This window comes from Rhamphochromis longiceps, linkage group LG23 (genome assembly GCF_057381845.1).
Source record: "Rhamphochromis longiceps isolate RC_006_pf linkage group LG23, R_longiceps_female_GT1.1, whole genome shotgun sequence".
In the NCBI taxonomy this organism is placed as follows: domain Eukaryota; kingdom Metazoa; phylum Chordata; class Actinopteri; order Cichliformes; family Cichlidae; genus Rhamphochromis; species Rhamphochromis longiceps.
The window spans coordinates 44,398,893-44,423,864 of NC_140578.1; the positions used below are offsets into that span (position 1 = coordinate 44,398,893).

The following is a 24,972-nucleotide window of genomic DNA, read 5'->3' on the forward strand; positions in this document are numbered from 1 at the left end:
GCTGACCTGCTCTGCCACCTGAGCTACAGCCACCCCAATGAATGCCACTGATCTTCAAAATCATCCAAGCTTTTTGATAAATGCACACAAAAGTCGGGTGTCCATGCCACCCGCATGCAAGGTGACAAAAATACCCCAATCAGCCTTTCAAGCTGACAGCTAAAGAAACCATTTCACCAGATTTAGCTTCTTGGATATTGTGTTCACTATACTGTGTTCAAAATGTACTTCTCATTTAATAGAAGAAATGTAATCATGTCAATATAGAGGATTTCAAATTCTCACTCCTGTTAATTAAAAAAAAGAAAAAAGTAGGATAAGACATGAGAAACTCCTTGAAAAGGACAGTCTCCATTATAGCACCTCATGGAAGCTTTGTTAGACGACCTGTCATTAAAAACTAGAAAGACCATCCAGCATCGGGAGCTTTCAGACTTCCAGGTATGACAACAAGCCTATTGCTGGTTTGCCCACTCTGACTGTGTCAGTATTTGCTCCACATACCAACTGCTCTGACCCTAAAGTAAGCCAGAATCCCACACAGCCATATGTAGGCACATTCCAACCACAAAGAATAACTGGGGATTCTTCATCCTGTAAACATCCTGAACAACTGGTTTTGGTGGTTTGATGGGAACAGATCCTCACCTGATCAGGAATACCAACGATCACCCCACCACTCATGTCTTGTTGGGAAATGTTTGCAGTCCTCAAGCTGTGAAAGTCATCAGGTGCAGCAGTCATGAATACCATGTAAACATCCCTGTTGGTAGGACAAACAAATAACAGTGGGATTCATTCGAGAAAACAGAACTTGTTTGATTCCCTGTCTGACAAAAAGAAATTAATGCAACGTAAAAATTAGATTTAAAAAATCAGCAGCATCATATGTAACCAGGTCCTAAATTACATATTGTTATAATTACACAAAATTTGTTCTAAAGCCCAAACTGCTCCTGGTATATCTGACTTTTAGCACCTCCAAGCCTGTAGTCATCTTGGTTATTAGTTAGGCCCCTCCCCCGTGTGTCGCTATGTGTATAGGCACTGTTAATGCTAGCATGAACAGATCATTCTTGCTGGCTGTTGTAGTGGCTTGAGCTAACTCTCATCCCAACTGTTTATATTTGGTTATAGGAGCTGGAGTGGGCATTAATGCTCCACAATTTACAAGCTGGGACCTGCCGCTAATCCATGGTTAAAGCCTTTACCCACATCAACACTGCAGGCAGAGGCTAACATCTGCAATACTATTAATAATTACACATAACTGTAGCAACAACAAAGAGAGGCTCGAACAAGAAAGGCTTGAAACCCTTAGAAAAGACTGATCAGAGTTGGTTCAATGAACTCTGATCATGTTCATTCGGAGTTAAGCTCGTGTGTGTTTAGAGACAGAAAGCCATCATGTTACCAGGATTCTCCAGAGAAACACAGAAATAAAGAGCAGAGCCTCCATCTTCATTTAGTGGACAGAGGAATATGATCACAAATCAGTGTGGGCCAAAATTTGTATCTTAAAAACTAGGAGGGGATAAAGTTATACCAACATACTGTAATATTTTTATAATATACACTAGCAAACTTTCATGCTGTGTGTGATATTAAAAATATTGTATTGTGTGATATCACATTCTATTGTGATACAGCATTTTAATCTGACCTTTGATTTCTAAATGCTTCATTAAACTGTCAAATATACAAATATAGACAACTGTGGGATTTGTCTAAAGTATTTGCATATGCCATAGAAATGTTAGCACTCACAGTTTACTGGGCAAGGTTTATGCAACGTTTCAACAAGACCAGTCCACTTATGACAAACGCGATCATACGAGCATTATAGTACGATGCAGTCTCTGCATGATATGACTATCTATTCAGCTGTAACCTGACAGGGACAAAGTCTAGGAGACAGAAACTGAAGATAGACACCATTTACTGATGGACCTGTTATATTAGGTGACAATTCCACGTGAAAGTCTAAAGAAATGAATACATACAGGGCAAGTCTTTATGAGGCAAACATGATATGCATCTCACACGAAAGCGATTTAGGTGATTTTCTGTGAGAAATGTGTAAAAAGATCCGTACTCTGAATTTCAGATACTATTGATCTGTTTGTTGTGTGTCTGAGGGTTTACGCAGGGACGTTTTGTGTAAGCACTGATTGCTACAGTAGCATCCAATCAATGCTTACAGTGCAAAGAAACTGGCCTACAGTCTGACAGCTGCATTAATGTCTACACAATCTAAGAGTTTGAAAGATGGACACACGTGAGATGATCATAAATCCACAACAGAATCCTTTCTGTCCTAACATACTGATGAGAAAATAACTGAAGCACTCGTGTCAAGAACAACAACAACAAAGGGAAACATGCCTAACTTGGATTTCAGTGATTGTGAAAACAAACATATGCAAATGAATTTCCTCTGTGCGCTTTGCCTAATTCAGGAAATCACTATCAATCAAGTTGAGTGTGAGTCAGTGAGTATGTTATGTTCGCATAGACTGTTACCTCAGGGGCTAACTTACCAGATGAAATGAACCTTTATGGAACGGAAACCCAGAATTTGTTTCAAGTCACATTTTAGCTTAACCTGCATGGTGGAAAGTGCCTGTACCAGAGACATGATTGTTGCTGCTTAGGTTAAAATATCTAGTATATGTCAATAATGTAACAAAAAAGAAGAAGAAAATCTGTGGCGGTGTAAAAGTCCCACTAAATGCGTCTCTCGGTGTACATCTAAACTATATAACGATTAACCGCCAACTGTGAGTTCAATTTAAATTTTCCTTTACAAATGTGTGTTTGTTTAGGAAGGAAAGAAATGTGTGCGCACAGTGTTCGGCAATATAGACTCAAAGGCAGCACCAAGACTGGCACGAGACTATTTCCACTGCACTGAGGGTGGGAACTCCAGGCCTCGGGGCCGCTGTCCTGCAGGGTTTAGATGTGTCCTTGATCCAACACAGCTGATTTAAATGGCTCATTTTGAACGTTGACATATACATCAAGGAATGGACCAGCCACTGCACTGATGTTAAACCAGTTCAGAAGTTCATTTATCATCATGAACCACCAATTTATGAGCAGACAAACCAAAGTACACTCCAAGATTCAGTTGCTTGTAGAAGCACGTTTAGCAGCAACAGCTCAAAGTCATTGTTTTCTGTATGACTATCAGTCTCTCACATCATTGGGGAGTCATTTAGGCTCACTCTTCTTTATAATGTTGCTTCACGTCATTGAGGTTTGCACAAATTTGTTTATGCAAAACTCACGACCACACTACTTCTATTAAGCTGAGCTTTAAACTTTCTAAAATATAAAACCTGCTAGACACCGGTGTTGTGCCAAAAAGTGATTGTCTGCCAAAAACTGATTTCTGGTATTTGCCAAAAAGTGATTGCTCGTATTTAAACTGCTATAAGTAACTTGTTGGGCTATAATATGTGAAACATATGTCAAATGCTTCCCTCATGGATGACATAAAGTCATCTTGAGCCACAAACAACATTCGTGTAACAAGGTAGAAGCCGCGATCAGTTTTTGGCAGCGACTTTTATATAACCTTTATTTATGTAGTTAAAAAAAAATCTCATTAACATTAAACATGTCTTTTGTAAGAGTAAGTTGGCCAAGAGGACAGCAGCAATGGCAGCAAATATTACAATAGTTCAGTAAAAATATTTTAAGTGAGGATAAAGGAGCGGATTGGTTATAATGTAAGTACAGGGTGGGCCATTTATATGGATACACCGTAATAACATGGGAATGGTTGGTGGTGGTCCTGTTTGTGGCACATTAGTATATGTGAGGGGCAAACTCCTCAAGATGGGTGGTGACCATGGTGGCCATTTAGAAGTCGGCCATCTTGGATACAACTTTTGTTTTTTCAATAGGAAGAGGGCCATGTGACACATCAAACTTATTGGTAATGTCACAAGAAAAACAATGGTGTGCTTGGTTTCAACGTAAACCTCCAGCAGAACCAGGCTCAGGGAGGGGCGGGGCCATCTGCTGACCGGTTGGGGTGAGAGAAGGAAGACAGGATGAAGACATGCTGTGGAAGCGAGACAGAGATTAATAACAGATATGATTCAATGCAGAGAGGTCTGTTAATACATAGTGAGTGAACCAACCAACCACAGCATCTGTGGTGAGAGAGTCATCAAGGAGTTCAGGCACTCCATCAAGCTCACAGTCACAGACTCAGGTGAGATTCTAGAGTTGCAGGGCTTCCTCCAGAGCAGCTGTTAGAAACACAGCTGCATCTTCTTTCTCTCACACACAGAAAAGAGTGAGACAGAGTGAGGCATCAGGGAGTTTAATTACCAGCTTTAAGACAAATGAATGAGAGTGCTGAATGATAGCACTCATGAGTGGTGCAGCATGCTTTAATTACTACCCACTAGTGAATGTGTCAGCAGCTGAAACTGTATTAATGGTGATTTAAAGAAACGAGTCCCAGTGTGTAGACCAGGCGAGCTGCTTCACTTGTAACACACTGGCAGAAACCCCAAGTCAGTTAGGATGACTACCTGAACATTTGAATGTTTCCACTGGTCACTGAGGTGGTACGTTACAGGGATCCAGTCTGTTCATTTACAGGACTCTACTAGAGCTGCTTTGCATGACTCACAGTTGAAATAATGCTTCTTTGTCTGATGCAGGGCCTTGGTTCACCCCATCAGTCGTGCAGGGGGTCGTCTGCTCTGCAAAAGTGCACTTTAATGTAAACTGTGCAGCAGTGCTGCAAACTAATCCAGACGAAATAAAAGCACAATGTCAGGAGCTACTGCAGTTCAGCATCAAACGTAGGCCAAATCAATCATTAATATGATTTTCATGATCATCTTGTTTGTCTTAATGTTCTTATGATTCAAAGAAACATCCAGCAGCTGTGAGATCGGCTGTACTGATTTAAAATGAAGTGTGTACGGCCCCAAAGCCTCTGAATGAGCTGCAGATGTGTTTCAAACTCCTGTAACAAAAGCAAACATGTCTGCATACCGGCTAACTTTGTCCACACACTGTTTCTGCTCTGCAGGTTTCACAGATGAAGATGCAAATAGTGGAGGATACGGGGATGGAGGAGATTGGGTTGGACTTTCATTAATATTTTGTCTGTTAGTTTGGGCTGTTTGTTGTTCCTGCTGCTTCCGCTGTCGTCATAATTACCTGCAAGGAACTAAAGCCATTATAGCAGCATCCTCCTGAAAACAACATCTGCTCTGCTTTTCCACAAGAATGAAGATGCAGAGGTCTGGCTTTAGGATCTGAGCTCAGATAACATCTGGAGTTTAAAGCATCATTTTAATCTTCTTCTGCACAAAATGGCTCAGTCGAGTGCTGCCAACTCCAAGAGGTTTTCGGAGGATCGGGTGATGGAGATCTATAAAGTAGGAGTAACATTATATAGCTACTATGTCAAAATTCTATAGTATGGTATATGATATGGCACAGCCCTGCTGTAAAGATCAAATGTGTGACAGTGAAAGGTGCTGCAAAGAAGTTGGGAGAGAAATGCTGCAGAAAAGTCTCTTTAGCAAACAACGAGCAAACATAAAGCCCGTCCATTTCACATTTAAGGCAGGTAGTATGTTTGTTTTTCTAATGTTGACAAACTGACCCTCCATCCATCCACTTCTGCTGATCCTTTTCAGGGTCGCGGGGGCGCTGGAGCCTAACCCAGCTGTCTTAGAGCGAGACAGACTGAAGACCTGTCCAGTCCGCTGTCCCTACTAAGTGCATGTCCTTGAAACAGTGGAATAAAAACTAAAGCAATGACAAATAATGATCCTCATCATCAACATTACTACCGAAATGTGAACTAGCAAGTACAGCCTGAGCTCATAGAAACAACATCTTTGTAATCTGTAACAGTTTTGGATTTTTGGACATGTTAAACAACTTTTAAAGGGTTTTTCACAAAGATGCTGAACATTAAATGCAGGATGCCACAGACATCCATTTTAGCCAACAATCTGCCATCTTCACCTCCAGTGTTCAAATAAAACGGAGACGTTGTGACATCAGCAGGAGACAGAGATCAGCTAGAGACACGCAGACAGTTTAAGCAGGCTGCTGTTCAAGTGGAGGCTGGTATGAATCCTGCTTCTGTTTATGTTTCCTGTTGAACAAAAACTTGACCAGAAACTGACATACCAACTTTCAGACTAGCAGATCCATCCTCCTTCCCTCCATCCTCTGTGTGTCCTTCTGTCTGACCTGCAGCTGAGAAACAGGTGTGAGGTGTCAGCTGTCAGGTAGGTGATGAGTGAAGAACAGAACAGAATCCATTTCCTCTTCAAACTGCTGTCAGACATGAGCTGTGTTCCAATTCGTCGGCTGCATCCTTCGGAGGACCCGGCCTTTGCGGTCTACGTGGGCCGGGATGGTGGGGACAGAGAGGCTGTAACTACATCTGCTGGTGTCACTGTGACCTCAGAGCAGTTTACATGAAACATGAAACGAATTACAACTTTTGCGATATTGACCAGCTCATGATGCAGAGTGTAGACTGTATCTGTGATAATGAAAATGATTTAAGGACTGGTTTATGACACGTCTATAAAAAATATAAAGTCTGTACAAATGTGAAACTACAAAGTTAAAAGCAGCTGGAACGACAGCTGTTCAAAGCTGAACACTTACATCAGCCAGAAGACAGAGTGAGTCCTCCATCTCTCTGAAGGAGGCCATCGTGGTGAGCACAGATGCAGCAGCAGTGTGGATGTGTCCACTCTCACAGTGTCTCTCTTTCAAGTTTGTCCTCACATTCTCAAAAAAAGAACATGTCTATGCAGATGCCCAGAGCCTAACAACACACCCGCTATAAAAACTTTTGCACCACCAGATTTTCATATACTTACATTTGAAAGTGTTCGTCTCCTGCATTAACTCCCACTTCGATCACTATCATTATCAGAAAAATATCTCCTGTATGGCCCGCAATGAATCCTGGGATATGTTGGGCCACAAAGGACACACCTGACCCATCCTTCAAATTCAGGGAAATGAAGGACGCATTTGGAAGACTTCAAATTTGAACAGCCTTCGTCGCGTCCATGTGATACAATTTCCTACAAATGTGGCATTCGAAGCATCCTCTCCCTGAATTTGGAAACACCCAATGTGATGATAGAGAGCAGGAAGAACCAGTCTCAACAAGAGACACACACACCTGATTTCCTGTAACTGCAGAGGGGAGGAGCCACCCGAGCAGGTGGGAACAGGAAGAGAAACAGCTGAGCCTCCGTCAGAGCAGCAGGAGGACGGTGGAGCTGAGGCAGGGTGAGTGTTAACACCACATTGTTGTAGTTTTGCTGTCAGAGTCTCTGAGTGTGTTTGTTTGTGTGACTGTAGAGAGAAGAAGAGTCACAGTGAGCTCTGTAGCTGTGATTGGCTCAATAATCACCTTCAATGGACTGAACGCAGAGAACGAGCCGAGGAACCTGACAAACCTGTTTGTGTGTGTGTCTGTGTGTGTGTGTGTACCTGTTTAGACATGTTTGTGAGGACAAAGAGTTGGTATGCTACTATGTGGGCTAATAGAGTCCCACAAAATGGCCGTCCTCACGAGTTTGAGGATATTTTTGAGGCTTTTTGGTGTCCTCACTAAAATCTGAAAACAAGTGTCTGTGTGTGTGTCTGTGTGTGTATGTGTCATAAAGAGAGTCGAGTTCACGGTCGCACACTTTCTATCTCAGAGGCTGTATCCCAATTCTTCGGAGCCCCTCTGATGACATGGTCCAAAAAATAAATCAATTGTGGCCACAAAATACTACTTCGTGCGCACGAAATGCTAATTTGTGGGCACGAAACACTTGACCAATAACCGTGATCCTTCCCAGGCCCTTGCAGTTGGTTGACAATAAAATCTATCCCGGCGTCCAGGCCCTGTAAAGCAACTGGGCTCTCAGTATCCTGTTTAAATGTCTCTCCGTAATAATGGTTCCTTGCATTGCAGGCTTTTCAAAATGCATTGTAGCTCATTCCCAGCCTAAAATAAAACTCACTCATACCGTCTCTGTCCACGGTGTATAGGTTTAGCCTACTCTCATGCTTGTGTCTCTACGCAGCTGTCCAGGAATTGTATCAATATGATGTTGCCACAAATGCGTAATTCGTTGCCACGTTATACCCATTTCGTGCTCTCGAAAATAGTATTTCGAGGGTATTTTGTGGCCACAATTTATTTATTTTTGGACCATGTCATCAGAGGGGCTCCGTACAATTCAGGTACTATTATTATACTATTAGTGTTAATTGTACTTTCTGCAGTGTTTAAATGATTACATATACACACAGTTACTGTCCCTCCACACATACGACTTGGTTCTCCTTCTATGCCCCAGCTTTGTTTACTTTTTCCCACCGAGGCTTCTAGACTTCTGATTGGCCAGCATTTCTGCACGGTTAGGAATATATCTCCACCTGTTGCTTTGGCATGTTCCTAGCAGTGTTTTCCTTCATTTCTGCCTTTACGTGTGGACGGGATTATTTTTGAAAACAAAAACGGAAAATCTCCGTTCTCAAAAATACCCGTGTACGTGTGGACGTAGCCTCAGTCTATGTATTTACTGCTTTGTGGTGAAGGTCCGTGTCTCATGTCAGTGTGTTCAGTTTGCGTTTCCTCTGTCTCATCTTGTCAATCACTCCCAGCTGTGTCCTGGGACAGGGATAAAGGGCAAAAAAACAAAAACCAACTAAATAAGCAGACAAAAAAAAAATATATATATATATATATATATATATATATACACACAAACACATACATCAATCACCTGGATCACCTGTTGAGAAAGAAAAAAGAAAACAAGCAGAAGAAAACGAGAGCAATACAATAAACAACATCACAATGATATATAGTAATATAACAGTAAATACTAAATATTAAACATTATTGTGCAGCACATAAGATCAACAGAACACAGTGTGCTTTGAGGTACACTCTAAGAACTAAAACTGATAATTACTTAAATATTTTGGTGCAACACACTGACATTTTAGACCTTCTTCAGAATACTGTATATACTATGGGCATCATGGTGCTGATCCAGAATCCTTACATTATTATTTATTACTAGAGCTACAATAATAAAGCAATGAGGAGGGGGAAGTAATAAATATGAAATAATGTATTTATGATGATTCCATTTGTTTCACTATCCACTCTGTGCAGGGCAAAGCTTATTACATGTATAGAGATACAATCATTTTACTGCTGTAAAATCCAAATTTTGTCTTATTTAAAATATAAATCTAATATAATCTGCATCTTAATGTATGTTCTTTAAAATACAGTGTGTTTTTTAATATATTATAATTATAATAATGCATAATTATGTGGACATGTATATTAGATCGTTTTTTAGTGAAATATAATCCCCCCAGAAGGGCAGGAAATGCTCTGTAACTTACTTTAAAACTAAATATGTTCACTAAAACGGTGACAGAGCTACAGACCCATGACAGCCTTACACAGGTAGCCAGCAGCTATGACCAGCACTACTTGTGCAGTTAATAAAAGGACAGGTAATGTTTGTCACGCTGTTGCACACACAGCACGCTCGTTTGTTTCAGTTCGTCAAATTGCCACAAGACAACTTACCAACGTGTACGTAATAAGCTAATACTCCTGGGTGCTACACACTACAGTGTACGCTGTACACCTACTTACTGGGTTTGTTGCATCAGTCTGTGTCTCTGAGTTAACTTGTGTTTCTCTTACAGCTCCGGACCGCAAAAAATGCGCGTGCTCTTTGTGAGCTCGTTCCCGGCTCGTAACCAGCGCGTTCTGCCGTCGAGGGCGATCATTGGTTAAATGTGATCATGTGACTGATGCAAGCCAGATCCTTTTATTTAGCAAAACTGTGATTAATAGTTAAATATTATTGTTGAAGGGCACAGACAGGACTCCGCACGCACGCACACATTAAAAAAAAATTATACTTTTTTTTTTTTAAAAGTTGCCTCAACAAAAGGGCACCTTGGGCACCCATCAGGAAAGGGGCGGGTGCTCAAGCCCCTCTAGCCCCCCCCCCCTCTGCACGTGCCTGTCGCAGAGAACGGGGGTGTGAGAAGACTCCAAAACCTCCCTCCGCCCGCTCATTGTAGTGTTGATGCATGTGTGTTCTAAGGTGCATTTCCCCAGCTTTGGAAAATTCAGAGGCACAGATGAAGCTGGGGTACACAAAAACTGTAAAGCCAGGTGGAAAAGGTTCAGATAAGATGTCTTCCTGTTCCCCCAGTACGTTAAAGGATCCTCTGATCTTGGAATGTTTCTCTCCGACACTCTCCACAATACTAAGGGGTTGGCAGTCCGTTATAATAAAACTCAGGACTGCATGGTCCAGAACAGACTTCCTAGGTGCTTGATTTCAAAATAATAAAACGCATGTTAATTAAAAAATGATGATAAAGCAGTTCAGTGTCAATATAGGCCGACCTGTGTTCATTCTCGGTGTGTTTGTCTCCTCATTTTCATGTTTGGTTCTGTAATGCCTGAACACTGAGGAGGTGCTTTTGATTGTGTAACAAAGCTCAGCAGAATAGAAAATAAATAATTTACACTGCAAGTCACATTGCTGTTTTTCCTATTCTGATAGATTACACTGAAACAAAGACAGACAAACTATTCCCTTATTTGCAGTTAAAAGATCAAAATGATCCCACACAGCAGAAACATTTTTTTTTTCTTTCAAGCTCAATTTTGTTATGGAGAGATGTTTTTTTTTTTTTTTTTTTTATCTTTGCGAGAGTAATTTTGGTTTTTTGGGGGGTTTTTTGGTGGCGACTCATCCCATTGACAGATGCAGATGCGGTACCTTTTAAACACAGTTTAGCGCGTTGGTAATGAGCGATACAGCAGCTGTATCGATCACGTGACTTTTTCTTAAAGCGACACACGCACCGATACAGGTTTCGCTCTGTGAGCTTGATACAAGCGTCGGTGCATCAGTGTTGTGGACCCATCACTACTATATAGTGATGTGTTGTGGTGCTTTGCTCCCACCCCTTGTGTTCCGTGTTTTCGTCTTCCCTTCGTGTAATTCTTCATATTCGTGTACTGTTAGTTTTCCCAGTTTAGGTTTTTGCTTAGTTTCCATGCTCACCTTCGCCATTTCTGTTTGTATCACCATGTGATGAATAAACTCACTTGCATCTGAGCTGCCTGCATAAAGGGTCCTTTAATAATTTACACACGGCTCGCAAACCGTGACAAAAACACTGGAAAAATTGGGCTGTTCTAAAACGTTTGACGGGTAGTGTATATATTTAGTTTATATATTTTCTTTATTTATAATAGTTTGTTTTATATTGTAGCAAAGTGTTACTTGGATACTTCTCTATGTGCTTCTTCATGTGCAATTTTGTTGCATTCTGAGCCTTAGAAATTTATTGGTGGTAGTGATGAACTGCTGTTAGAATCAAGTTAAATTCTGATAAATCAGACAATTACCTCTCCAGCTGTTGTTACAGTCTTTGTTTATCGGGTCCTTACAGGGTAAAAGATGACGACACCTAAAGAAATCCTTCTGGGGACTTTGGAGGATTTGGGACGTGATGACTTTGAAAAATTTAAGTGGCATCTGAAGAACGGGTCTGTAGAAGGTTTACCAGCAATCCCAGTGAGTAAACTGGAGAATGCAGAGAGGACGGACATAGTGGATCTGATGTTTGATACCTACTCTATCAACACTTTTGAAGTTGCTAAAAATCTTTTGGGGAGGATAAACAGGAATGATCTGTTGGAGAATTTAAATAAAACCATCCCAGAACCCACAGGTAAGTCAGGGAATAAACAAAAAACACATAAACAATAAAAACCTTAGTTAACATTACACAGGTGCCATTAAAATCTATATAAATAATAAATCCAAAACACTTGCCAACACTTTCAGGAGTGAGAGACTGCAGAAAGCCAACAGTTTATGTTTTATGCATCTGCACAAATAACCTCCTGTGTACACATGAATATCTGCTCTTTGGGTTGGTTTGATTAAAATGGGACCAGCAGCAGGTTTTCTGCCCATTTTACAGATTTATATTGTCAGATTGGTTTTAGAGCTGTTTTATCAACATAAATGAGGCGACAACAACAGTTTGGGACACGTCACAAATATGATCAAAGTGCTTTTTCTTAAATCTATTTACCAGTTGAAGGTAAAGTTAAAAAAATGGCTGCCATTTCTTTCTGCTGTTTGGAGACCCAAACAAAAAAATGCCCACACAGTAAATGCTTTTTATTATGGTTGATAAACAGGACACTAAGGTGATTGGTCAAAGGTTGGAGGAAAGCCACAGTTCTCCTTATTTGACTGAAATCCACCATTTCAGCTCATGTTTTTTCTTCTGCAGCTTTCTGGGAGATTCCACTTCAGCCTTCTGCTGGCAACGCTCCCGTTACCAAGCTTCCCTTAGGCAGCATCATTAGAAGACATAGCATACATTTACACTGCTATGCAGATGATACCCAGCTCCATCTGTCCATGAAGTCAGATAACACACACCAATGAGTTAAACTGCAGGAACGTCTTAAAGACATAAAGACCTGGATGGCCGCTAACTTTCTGCTTCTTAATACAGATAAAACTGAGGTTATTGTACTCGGCCCTGAAAATCTTAGAAATATGGTATCTAAGCAGATTCTTACTCTGGATGGCATTACCTTGGCCTCCAGTAACGCTGTGAGGAACCTTGGAGTCATTTTTGACCAGGACATGTCCTTCAACGCACATATTAAACAAATATGCAAGACTGCTTTCTTCCATTTGTGCAACATCTCTAAAGTTAGAAATATCCTGTCTCAGAGTGACGCTGAAAAACTAGTTCTGTCATGGTCCTGGGTCATTCAGCGTTTTGTTTCATTTTTGGTATCACCTTGTGTACTTTGTGTTAATTCTGATTTTGTATTAGTTCTTAGGTTGATCTCTACCTGTGTCTTTCCTCTGTGTTCTGTTCGTGTCCCCGAGTTTGTGTTGTAAAACAGTCTGTTTCCTGTTTTACTTTGAAGGTTTGTGTCTCGTCTTGTGAATTAGGATCAGCTGTGCTCCCCTCCTGTGTGTCATTCCCTCATTACCTTGTGTGTATTTATAGTATGTGTCTGCCTGTGTTCCTCGTTGTGTCGTCTGCATTACTGTGTTAATCAGTGTTACTACTCGTCTCTCTATCCAGCCTTCTTTGTGTCATCTCTGTGTATTCCCCGCTGTCCTTATGTTTTCAGGTTTGTCTGTTACAGTGGCAAAAGTATTCGGCCCCCTTGAACTTTTCCACATTTTGTCACATTACAGCCACAAACATGAATCAGTTTTATTTGAATTCCAGGTGAAAGACCAACACAAAGCGGTGTACACGTGAGAAGTGGAATGAGAATCATACATGACTCCAAACATTTTTTACAAATAAATAACTGCAAAGTGGGGTGTGCGTAATTATTCAGCCCCCTTTGGTTTGAGTGCAGTCAGTTGCACATAGACGTTGCCTGATGAGTGCTAATGACTAAATAGAGTGCACCTGTGTGTAATCGAACAAGGCCGAACAAGGAGAGTGCTGATCCGAAATGCAGCCAAGAGGCCCATGGTGACTCTGGACGAGCTGCAGAGATCTACAGCTCAGGTGGGGGAATCTGTCCATAGGACAATTATTAGTCGTGCACTGCACAAAGTTGGCCTTTATGGAAGAGTGGCAAGAAGAAAGCCATTGTTAACAGAAAACCATAAGAAGTCCCGTTTGCAGTTTGCCACAAGCCATGTGGGGGACACAGCAAACATGTGGAAGAAGCTGCTCTGGTCAGATGAGACCAAAATGGAACTTATTGTTCAAAATGCAAAACGCTATGTGTGGTGGAAAACTAACACTGCACATGACTCTGAACACACCATCCCCACTGTCAAATATGGTGGTGGCAGCATCATGCTCTGGGGGTGCTTCTCTTCAGCAGGGACAGGGAAGCTGGTCAGAGTTGATGGGAAGGTGGATGGAGCCAAATACAGGGCAATCTTGGAAGAAAACCTCTTGGAGTCTGCAAAAGACTTGAGACTGGGGCGGAGGTTCCCCTTCCAGCAGGACAACGACCCTGAACATAAAGCCAGGGCAACAATGGAATGGTTTAAAACAAAACATATCCATGTGTTAGAACGGCCCAGTCAAAGTCCAGATCTAAATCCAATCCAGAATCTGTGGCAAGATCTGAAAACTGCTGTTCACAAACGCTGCCCATCTAATCTGCCTGAGCTGGAGCTGTTTTGCAAAGAAGAATGGGCAAGAATTTCAGTCTGTAGATGTGCAAAGCTGGTAGAGACAGACCCTAAAAGACTGGCAGCTGGAACTGCAGCAAAAGCTGGTTCTACAAAGTATTGACTCAGGGGGCTGAATAATTACGCACACCCCACTTTGCAGTTATTTATTTGTACAAAACGTTTGGAATGATGTATGATTTTCGTTCCACTTCTCACGTGTGCACCACTTTGTGTTGGTCTTTCACCTGGAATTCCACTAACATTGATTCATGTTTGTGGCTGTAATGTGACAAAATGTGGAAAAGTTCAAGGGGGCCGAATACTTTTGCAAGCCACTGTAGTTTTTCCAGTTTAGGTTTATGTTTAGTTCTGCCCTCACCTTGGTTTGTTCACTGTAAATAAAACCTCACTCGCATCTCCACCACTGTCTGCAACTTGGGTCCTCATTTAACTCCACCGCACGACTGCTGCCCCAGCCGTGACAAGTTTATGCATTTATTACGTCAAGGCTGGACGACTGTAATTCATTATTATCAGCAAGTCCTAAAAACTCGCTGAAAAGCCTTCAGTTAATCCAAAATGCTGCAGCAAGAGTCCTGACAGGGACTAGAAAGAGAGAGCAGGTTTCTCCTGTATCGACTTCCTGTTAAATCCAGAATTGAATTCAAAATCCTGCTCCTCACATACAAGGTCTTAAATAATCAGGCCCCATCTGTCATGGTCCTGGGCCATGTTGGCCCAGTGTTCTTAGTTTCCTTGTATGTTTGTATTTTATTCCATGTCTCCCCTGCCTGTTACGTTGGTGTTCTACTCGTGCTCTCTCTCCTCCTGTACTTCCTGTTTCACCTCTCCCGTCAGTGTTCAGTTCACCCCGCCCTGTCTCGTTATGATTATCAGTGTCACCTGTGTTCCCCGTGTGTTCCCACTTCCCTCGTTAACCCTCTGTGTATTTCTGTCTGCGTCTCCCTCTGTTCAGTGTGACGTCGTCCCTCTTGCTGTGTGGATCTCCCTGTGTGTCTCTCTGTGAGTTCTTAGTTTGTGGTTTCCTAGTTTAGTTCAAGTTTATATGTTTGTTCTGCCAGCGAATAAAGCTGAGTTTTGAGTTCATTCCCTCGTGCCTGTGAGTCCTGCATTTTGGGTCCTACTCCTGCCTGCCGCACAGCGAATCGTGACAGTACGACGTCACCAGATATGGACCCAGCAGCACTCAACCCACCAGAAGAACTGCGTCTGGACATAATCTACTCCGTGGAAAGACTCCTGCATCTGTGGCTCGAACATGAGGGGAAGGAATTTCGCCGTGCTGTGGAAACCAGACTACAGCGCTTGTTCTCTGGTCTTCCCTGGCTACTCAGTGCGCTCCACCCACTCGAACAGGATTTAATCTGCAACGAGCTCCACCTTCATCCCCCAGCTGCTACTACCCACCTGCCTGAAGGGCCGGATGTGGAGCCGCTCGGCCCGTCAGAGCCATCATCAAAAAAGAAACGGCATTCACGCCGCCGACGCGCCACCCCACAGCCAGACATTCGGCCTTCTAATTCACCTTCTGTGCTGCCGGAAGCTCCGTCGGCTCCCTCGCTGCTACTTCCAGCTCCCTCGCCGCCACCCGCAGCTCCGTTAGCTCCCTCGCCGCCACCCGCAGCTCCGTTAGCTCCCTTGCCGCCACCCGCAGCTCCGTTAGCTCCCTCGCCGCCACCCGCAGCTCCGTTAGCTCCCTCGCCGCCACCCGCAGCTCCGTTAGCTCCCTCGCCGCCACCCGCAGCTCCGTTAGCTCCCTCGCCGCCACCCGCAGCTCCGTTAGCTCCCTCGCCGCCACCCGCAGCTCCGTTAGCTCCCTCGCCGCCACCCGCAGCTCCGTTAGCTCCCTCGCCGCCACCCGCAGCTCCGTTAGCTCCCTCGCCGCCACCCGCAGCTCCGTTAGCTCCCTCGCCGCCACCCGCAGCTCCGTTAGCTCCCTCGCCGCCACCCGCAGCTCCGTTAGCTCCCTCGCCGCCACCCGCAGCTCCGTTAGCTCCCTCGCCGCCACCCGCAGCTCCGTTAGCTCCCTCGCCGCCACCCGCAGCTCCGTTAGCTCCCTCGCCGCCACCCGCAGCTCCGTTAGCTCCCTCGCCGCCACCCGCAGCTCCGTTAGCTCCCTCGCCGCCACCCGCAGCTCCGTTAGCTCCCTCGCCGCCACCCGCAGCTCCGTTAGCTCCCTCGCCGCCACCCGCAGCTCCGTTAGCTCCCTCGCCGCCACCCGCAGCTCCGTTAGCTCCCTCGCCGCCACCCGCAGCTCCGTTAGCTCCCTCGCCGCCACCCGCAGCTCCGTTAGCTCCCTCGCCGCCACCCGCAGCTCAGTTAGCTCCCTCGCCGCCACCCGCAGCTCAGTTAGCTCCCTCGCCGCCACCCTCAGTTCAGTCTCCTGTGTCCCCGCTAGCTCAGCCATTAACTCCACCACAAGCTCCATTTTCACCTCTACCATCGCTTCAGTCATCAGTTCGGTCTGCCACTCAGTCGCCCTTAGCTCCATCATCCACACTACCACCTGTTTCTCTTCCACCACAACCGTCGCTTCACCCAGCCACTCAGGCTGCTACTCAGTCAGTCATTCAACCCATAGCCCTGCCGTTAATATGCTCTGTAGCTGAGCCACTAGCCGCCCGACTCGCAGCCACTTCAGCCACTCCTCCACCCGTCACACCTCCACTACAACCATCACTGCGGTCTCTAGCGCAGTCACCTGCAGCTCTGCTTTCCCCAGTGCAGTCTCCAGTGTCCCCAGTGCAGTCTCCAGTGTCCCCAGTGCAGTCTCCAGTGTCCCCAGTGCAGTCTCCAGTGTCCCCAGTGCAGTCTCCAGTGTCCCCAGTGCAGTCTCCAGTGTCCCCAGTGCAGTCTCCAGTGTCCCCAGTGCAGTCTCCAGTGTCCCCAGTGCAGTCTCCAGTGTCCCCAGTGCAGTCTCCAGTGTCCCCAGTGCAGTCTCCAGTGTCCCCAGTGCAGTCTCCAGTGTCCCCAGTGCAGTCTCCAGTGTCCCCAGTGCAGTCTCCAGTGTCCCCAGTGCAGTCTCCAGTGTCCCCAGTGCAGTCTCCAGTGTCCCCAGTGCAGTCTCCAGTGTCCCCAGTGCAGTCTCCAGTGTCCCCAGTGCAGTCTCCAGTGTCCCCAGTGCAGTCTCCAGTGTCCCCAGTGCAGTCTCCTGCAGCCCTGCTGTCCCCAGTGCAGCCTCCTTTAGCACAGTCACCCACTCAACCACCAGCACCACAACCGTCACTACCTCTAGTTCATTCCCCTGTGAAGTCATTAACTCCACCACCTACTCCACTCTCACCACCACCGTTACTACAGACATCAGTTCAGTCCCCTGTGCAGTCATTTACTTCTCCACCGTTAGCAGCTCAGGTCCCCGTGTGTCCAGCAGCTCAGGTCCCCGTGTGTCCAGCAGCTCAGGTCCCCGTGTGTCCAGCAGCTCAGGTCCCCGTGTGTCCAGCAGCTCAGGTCCCCGTGTGTCCAGCAGCTCAGGTCCCCGTGTGTCCAGCAGCTCAGCTCCCGCTCTCACCCGTGTCTCCAGTAACTCAGTTAGCTGCCCAGCAGCCACTCTCCGCTCAGTCTCCTGTGTTGCCGGTTTTGCTCATTCACTCCATGCAGAGAGGTAACTGGATTTCTACTCAGGGTACTTTCCATGGTTTAGCCGCCGTTGGCACAGTTTGCCACTCCAGGGCTTCCCCAGAGGCTAGGTCTCAGTCACCAGCTGATTCTGGACCCCTGAAGTTTAAGCAGCCCCCTAAGAACTGCACCATGTTCGCATTGCCTGGGCAGAGTCAGTGCTCAGTGCAGCGCCAGTTGTCCTCATGTCGGCCGAAGGACTTCATGCCTGTTGGCGTTGTTTTGGTCTCCGCTGGAGGGTCCGAGGGGCCCGTTCAGCCTCCTGTCTCCGCTGGAGGGTCCGAGGGGCCCGTTCAGCCTCCTGTCTCCGCTGGAGGGTCCGAGGGGCCCGTTCAGCCTCCTGTCTCCGCTGGAGGGCCCGAGGAGCCTGTCCAGCCGCCCTCTGCGACCGCCTCGTCATTGCCTGGCCCGGCCTCAGCCTCTGCGACCGCCTCGTCATTGCCTGGCCCGGCCTCAGCCTCTGCGACCGCCTCGTCATTGCCTGGCCCGGCCTCAGCCTCTGCGACCGCCTCGTCATTGCCTGGCCCGGCCTCAGCCTCTGCGACCGCCTCGTCATTGCCTGGCCCGGCCTCAGCCTCTGCGTCCTCGTCTGCTGCAGCCTCCTCAGAGCCTTCGTCTGCTGCAGCCTCAGCCTGTGCTTCGCCTGGTCCCGTCTCGACTGGTCCTGTGCCCACCGGGCCTCGGCCAGTACGCCTGACACTGGAGAGCCGCCGCCGCTGCCTTCCGCGCGGCCGGCCCCCGGACCGCCTTCGCCTGGGTGGCCGCCGTCGCCTTCCGCACGGCCGGCCCCCGGACCGCCTTCGCCTGGGTGGCCGCCGTCGCCTTCCGCACGGCCGGCCCCCGGACCGCCTTCGCCTGGGTGGCCGCCGTCGCCTTCCGCACGGTCGGCCCCCGGACCGGCGCTGTCATCGTCGCCGCCGCCTCCCGCGCGGTCGGCCTCCTGAACTGCGCCGTCGTCTCCTTCACCGCCGCCGTTGCCTCGCGCACGGCCGGCCTCCTGAACTGTTTCCGCGCCGTTGCCTTGCGCACGGCCGGCCTCCTGAACTGTTTCCGCGCCGTTGCCTTGCGCACGGCCGGCCTCCTGAACTGTTTCCGCGTCGCCGCCGTTGCCTTGCGCACGGTCGGCCCCCTGAACTGCTCTGTGTTTGGGTTATTTTCTTGGGCTCCGGTGTTTGCTGTGCTCTTTTGTTTTCTGTTCCGGGCCCTCCGTCCTGGGCCCCCGCCGCCCGCCCTGGGTTGTTTTCTGTTTGGTTTTGTTTTTCTGTGTTTGGGCTGTCTGGAGCCAGCCCTTGAGGGGGGGGTACTGTCATGGTCCTGGGCCATGTTGGCCCAGTGTTCTTAGTTTCCTTGTATGTTTGTATTTTATTCCATGTCTCCCCTGCCTGTTACGTTGGTGTTCTACTCGTGCTCTCTCTCCTCCTGTACTTCCTGTTTCACCTCTCCCGTCAGTGTTCAGTTCACCCCGCCCTGTCTCGTTATGATTATCAGTGTCACCTGTGTTCCCCGTGTGTTCCCACTCCCCTCGTTAACCCTCTGTGTATTTCTGTCTGCGTCTCCCTCTGTTCAGTGTGACGTCGTCCCTCTTGCTGTGTGGATCTCCCTGTGTGTCTCTCTGTGAGTTCTTAGTTTGTGGTTTCCTAGTTTAGTTCAAGTTTATATGTTTGTTCTGCCAGCGAATAAAGCTGAGTTTTGAGTTCATTCCCTCGTGCCTGTGAGTCCTGCATTTTGGGTCCTACTCCTGCCTGCCGCACAGCGAATCGTGACACCATCTTATCTTAATGACCTTGTAGTACCATATCCCCCTATTAGAGCACTTCGCTCTCGCTCTGCAGGCCTACTTGTTGTTCACAGAGTATTTAAAAGTAGAATGGGAGGCAGAGCCTTCAGTTTTCAGGACCCAAAAAGATAGTTGGGGTTTTTTCTGTTGTATTATTGTAGGTTCTTTATCTTACAATATAAAGCACATTGGGGTGACTGTTGTTGTTATTTGGAGGAATTAATAAAAAAAACTTTTATACTTGAAATTCTTTCATTTATTCTACATATTTATTCATCACTGGCTCCATAGTGTTGTTTATGTAATATGTGAAATGTTGCTAGTATTGATTTGGTGCTGTATAAATAAACATAATTAAATCGAATGTGTCTCTATAAAACCTGCCCTCAGTTATAACCCAAGTGTCAGTGCTCAATGGCTCATGAAAAGGAATGGAGTCAAGCACAGAACCAAAAAACGGAGGCTGAGTGACTTTTAACAGAAATGTATTTTACTAGATTTCTTGACGGAGAAAGCTGAATCACGGCTAAATTCAACAGCAAGCGAGGTATTATGAGAAGTGCAGAGCTGAGGCCAGAACATAAGCTGAGGCAGGTCAAAGGAACAACAGGGGCAGAATCGAGCGAATAGAAACTATCCAGGATCACTGGAACAAAGGAGATAATAATCAGAGTGGTCCACAGTGTAGTGAATGAGTCCAAGATTTAAAAACTAAGAGGTGTTACGTGGCTGCAGGTGGAGATCAGCTGGAGGAGGAGATGAATTAAATCTGGGTACAGAGTGAGATGTGGGTGCACAGGGAGGCAGGCAGGTGAGGATGGCAGTTTGCAAGAGGGAGTTTTCCCAGCAGTGGCAGGCCAGAATCCTGAGGCGTGACTTATGGCAAGAGTTGGAAGATGTATCCAGGTGCCGACTAGGGAACAGGAAAAGAGGGTTACGCGAAACAAGCTGAGGAGCACAAGACAAAATGTGAGGCAGAGAACTGACTGTGCTAAGCACACAATCTGGAGAAGGTTCATTGTGAGTGCTGCTCATAGATACTGCCGGAGTAATTGGCAACAGGTGAGGAGCACGGAGGAGTGAGGAGGGCTCCACCCAGGCGAGGAGAGCTGATGCTGTGGAAAGTTACTCAGACTCAGCCGGATCATGACACCAAGAGTCCAGTGAACTGAACACATAACCACAGTAACCAGAATGCAGTTTTCTCATTTGTGTCATTTGCTGTTTATTCATGCAGAGATTCTCACTGAGTGTCAGCTCAAACTCAAGTCAGACCTGAAGCAGAAGTTCCAGTGTGTGCTCGAGGGGATTTCTACAACAGAAAACCCGACCCTCCTGAGTCAGATCTACACAGAGCTCTACATCACAGGGGGAGGGACTGCAGAGGTCAATGATGAACATGAGGTCAGACAGATTGAAACAGCATCCAGGAAACCAGACAGACCAGAAACAACCATCAGACAAGAAGACATCTTTAAACTCCCACCTGGAAGAGATAAACCAATCAGAACAGTGCTGACAATGGGAGTGGCTGGCATTGGGAAAACAGTCCTAACACAGAAGTTCACTCTGGACTGGGCTGAAGACAAAGCCAACCAGGACATCCAGTTCATGTTTCCATTCACTTTCAGAGAGCTGAATCTGCGGAAAGAGGAAAAGTTCAGCTTGGTGGAACTTGTTCATCACTTCTTTACTGAAACCAAAGAAGCAGGAATCTGCAGCTTTGAAGACTTCCAGGTTGTGTTCATCTTTGATGGTCTGGATGAGTGTCGACTTCCTCTGGACTTCCACAAAACTACAATCCTGACTGACCCTAGAAAGTCCACCTCAGTGGATGTGCTGCTGATAAACCTCATCAGGGGGAAACTGCTTCCCTCTGCTCGCCTCTGGATAACCACACGACCCGCAGCAGCCAATAAGATCCTTCGTGACATTGTTGACATGGTGACAGAGGTCAGAGGGTTCACTGACCCACAGAAGGAGGAGTACTTCAGGAAGAGATTCAGAGATGAGGAGCAGGCCAGCAGCATCATCTCCCACATCAAGACATCACGAAGCCTCCACATCATGTGCCACATCCCAGTCTTCTGCTGGATCACTGCTACAGTTCTGGAGTTTGTCATGAAGAACAAAGAGAGCGAAGATCTGCCTAAGACTCTCACAGAGCTCTACATACGCCTTGTGCTATTTCACCTAACAACGAAGGACATCAAGTATGATGAGACAGATTCATGCAGGAAGATCATTGAGTCTCTGGGAAAACTGGCCTTTGATCAGCTGCAGAAAGGAAACCTGATCTTCTATAAATCAGACCTGACAGAGTGTGGCATCGATATCAGAGCAGCCTCAGTGTACTCAGGAGTGTTCACACAGATCTTTAAAGCTGATGAGTGCCACATGTTCAACAACGTTGTTTACTGTTTCATCCATCTGAGCATTCAGGAGTTCTTTGCTGCTCTTCATGTCTATCTGACCTTCATCAACTCTGGAGTCAACCTGCTTAAGAAACAATCTCCTCTCTTTAAAATCTTCCAGAAAACACTTACTGTAAAAGACTTCTACCAGAGTGCTGTGGACAAAGCCTTAGAGAGTCCAAATGGACACCTGGACTTGTTCCTCCGCTTCCTCCTGGGTCTTTCACTGCAGACCAATCAGGATCTTCTATGCATGCTGACACAGACAGGAAGTAGCTCACAGACCAATCAGGAAACAGTTCACTACATCAAGAAGAAGCTCAGTGGGAAACTGTCTGCAGAGAAAAGCATCAACCTGTTCCACTGTCTGAATGAACTGGATGATCGTTCTCTAGTGGAGGAGATCCAACAGTCCCTGAGATCAGGACGTCTCTCCACAGATCAACTGTCTCCTGCTCAGTGGTCGGCTCTGGTCTTCATCTTACTGTCATCAGATCTGGATGAGTTCGACCTGAAGAAATACTCCCGTTCAGAGGAGGCATTGTTGAAGCTGCTGCCAGTGGTCAAAGCATCCAAGAAAGTGCTGTAAGTGAATCTATGAACAAATATGTTTAATAATGCTAGATGAATAAAATAATATGTCTCCATTGTTATTCTTCCTCAGGCTGAGAGATTGTAAACTCTCTGAAAGAAGCTTTGAAGCTTTGTCTGAAATTCTCAGCTCCCCATCCAATCATCTGAGAGAGCTGGACCTGAGCTTGAACTACCTGCAGGATTCAGGATTGGATTTGCTGTGTGTTGGACTAAAGAGTCCTGACTGTAAACTTGAAACTCTCAGGTAAGGATACAGACTTTTTGACACTTTTTGACTCTTAAATCTGTAAGTTTATCTTGATGCGGACGTTCAAAGTCAGCACAATTTTCCTTTTAAGTTCCTGAGTTTATATTTTTGACTGTCAGGTTGTCTGGACAGATGTTTTTATTTTATTTTATTTTTTTTACTCGTCCCTAAAGTCAGAACTAAACCCACATGTAGATGACTTTCTGTTACTGGAGCAGCCTTCCTGAAGACAGCAGTGTGTTTTCATGCTTTTAAAGCCAAACTCACCTTTCAGACCTGGCTTTCATTTATTATCTATTTTTGTTTGTTTATTATGTATTTATTTCTACTGTTTAACTACTGCTCACATCTGTTATCCTCCTTTTTAATTGTTCATTTCTTTTTACCCAGTGTTTCTATATTGCACTTTGTATTTGTCATCTATATTTATCATGCACTACTTTGCTCATTTATTGTTTGGTTTTAATGTTATTAAATTCCGGTCCTTTGGTATTCTTTACGGCCAAAAAGACACGGCTCAAAAGCGGTCTTTTTACTTTAAAAATGATCTTTATTTTACATATCCGTATATGGAGACCTGAACACTAGTGATGGGACGTTCTGTATCGAGGCTTCGGAGCGTGTGTCGAGTAATGGAGGGGGCGTTTCCGCGAAGCGCGTATCGAGGCTTGCTTCATTTATGGGAGGAGCTGAAAATGATGACGTCCGAAGCCTCGCTGCCCGGCTGTACCACGTGACTGGTTCATGAAGCGGTTCGAACTTTGCCGCAAATAATCATTTTCCATACTGCCAGCATAAATATACACAGTATACTGCCATCACTACACTATAGGTGTTTTACACACTCCTTTTGTTGTTGACATTTACAGGCTGTGTGCAAAATGCCACACTCTTCAAATTCATGCCAGCTATTATTTTTACGTCCAGTAGGTGTCCTGCTAGAGCAAATGAAGCTTCATGAAGCTTCGCGTTGGGGTGAACCAATTGGATGAAAAGCTTCAGTGCTTCATGGGGCTTCATCTGCCCATCACTACTGAACACAACCCCAGGTCTGAAGCACAAAACAGGAAGCCTAGTCATTTATATAGACGTCACACACACTTTACGTTTCGATCAAACACTCTGCTTAGTTTCACTTTTCGCTGGAAAAAGCATGTAATATCCTCTTAGACAACCTCTGAGGCCGTCACGGAGCAGCTGTATTTGTACTGACATTAGATTACACACAGGTGCACTCTATTTAGTCATTAGCACTCATCAGGCAATGTCTATGGGCAACTGACTGCACTCAGACCAAAGGGGGCTGAATAATTACACACACCCCACTTTGCAGTTATTTATTTGTAAAAAATGTTTGGAGTCATGTATGATTTTCATTCCTCTTCTCACATGTGCACCACTTTGTGTTGGTCTTTCACCTGGAATTCCAATAAAATTGATTCATGTTTGTGGCTGTAATGTGACAAAATGTGGAAAAGTTCAAGGGGGCCGAATACTTTTACAAGCCACTGTATTAATCCCCCGGGTGGTTTTCACACAGCTGAATAAACGTCAAACAGAAAACTGATTAAGCAGAAATGTGAGATGGTCGAGAGTTTACTCCAGTGTCCTGTTATATTTTAGATAGCAAGGAGCAGACAGCTGAGTTTATTAAACTCCACCGAGACAGCGGTGATGCTAATCTGAAGGCTAGACCGTCCCATTTCATAGCCGTTTACTTCTGGCCTACCCGACCTTCTGAGGACCCGGCCCACATAGACCACGAAGTCCGGGTCCTCAGGAGGATGCAGAACGAAGTGACAGCTCCCCAAAAACGAAGCCAAAACACCTCTATCGCCCCCTGGTGTCTGGCTGCAGTATAGGTCATAAACCCCGCCTCCTCCATGTTAGCGGATGGGACTGGGGACAGACTAAAATAAATTTATTCTCCTCAGATATTTTTCCAAAGATTCTTTCTTTTCTTATCAATAGTTCTCATCACGCTGATTTATGTCCAAGTTTGATTCTAATTCCGACAGCGGTGATGTTAAAATGGGGTGTAACTAG

At 45.7% G+C, this 24,972-nt stretch overlaps 2 protein-coding genes and 1 long non-coding RNA gene across 7 annotated transcripts in view; 2 read left to right on the top strand and 1 right to left on the bottom strand.

The window, feature by feature from the left end:
• Positions 1-24,972, top strand: part of LOC146642794 (protein NLRC3-like) — a 134,241-nt gene that overhangs the window by 51,810 nt on the left and 57,459 nt on the right. The gene's annotated exons all lie outside the window — the stretch shown is intronic.
• LOC146642796 (uncharacterized) lies at positions 3,936-8,571 on the bottom strand. 4 transcript variants are annotated; one of them, XR_014909481.1, is made up of 3 exons: positions 8,557-8,571; positions 4,156-7,371; positions 3,936-4,072 (listed from the first exon to the last, which is right to left on the bottom strand). It is a non-coding gene; the product is annotated as an uncharacterized LOC146642796 (long non-coding RNA). The 4 variants fall into 4 exon arrangements; XR_014909482.1 differs by having other exon boundaries at positions 3,949-4,072; positions 4,152-7,371; XR_014909484.1 differs by lacking the exon at positions 3,936-4,072 and having other exon boundaries at positions 4,156-4,286; positions 5,191-7,371.
• Positions 7,169-23,124, top strand: LOC146642797 (protein NLRC3-like). 2 transcript variants are annotated; one of them, XM_085397232.1, is made up of 5 exons: positions 7,169-7,305; positions 11,521-11,802; positions 20,909-22,670; positions 22,750-22,923; positions 23,100-23,124. In XM_085397232.1, the coding sequence occupies exons 2-5, from the start codon at positions 11,529-11,531 to the stop codon at positions 23,107-23,109; spliced, it is 2,220 nt and encodes a 739-aa protein (XP_085253358.1). In that variant the 5' UTR covers positions 7,169-7,305; positions 11,521-11,528; the 3' UTR covers positions 23,110-23,124. The 2 variants fall into 2 exon arrangements, with proteins under 2 accessions (XP_085253358.1, XP_085253359.1); XM_085397233.1 differs by lacking the exon at positions 23,100-23,124 and having other exon boundaries at positions 22,750-22,927.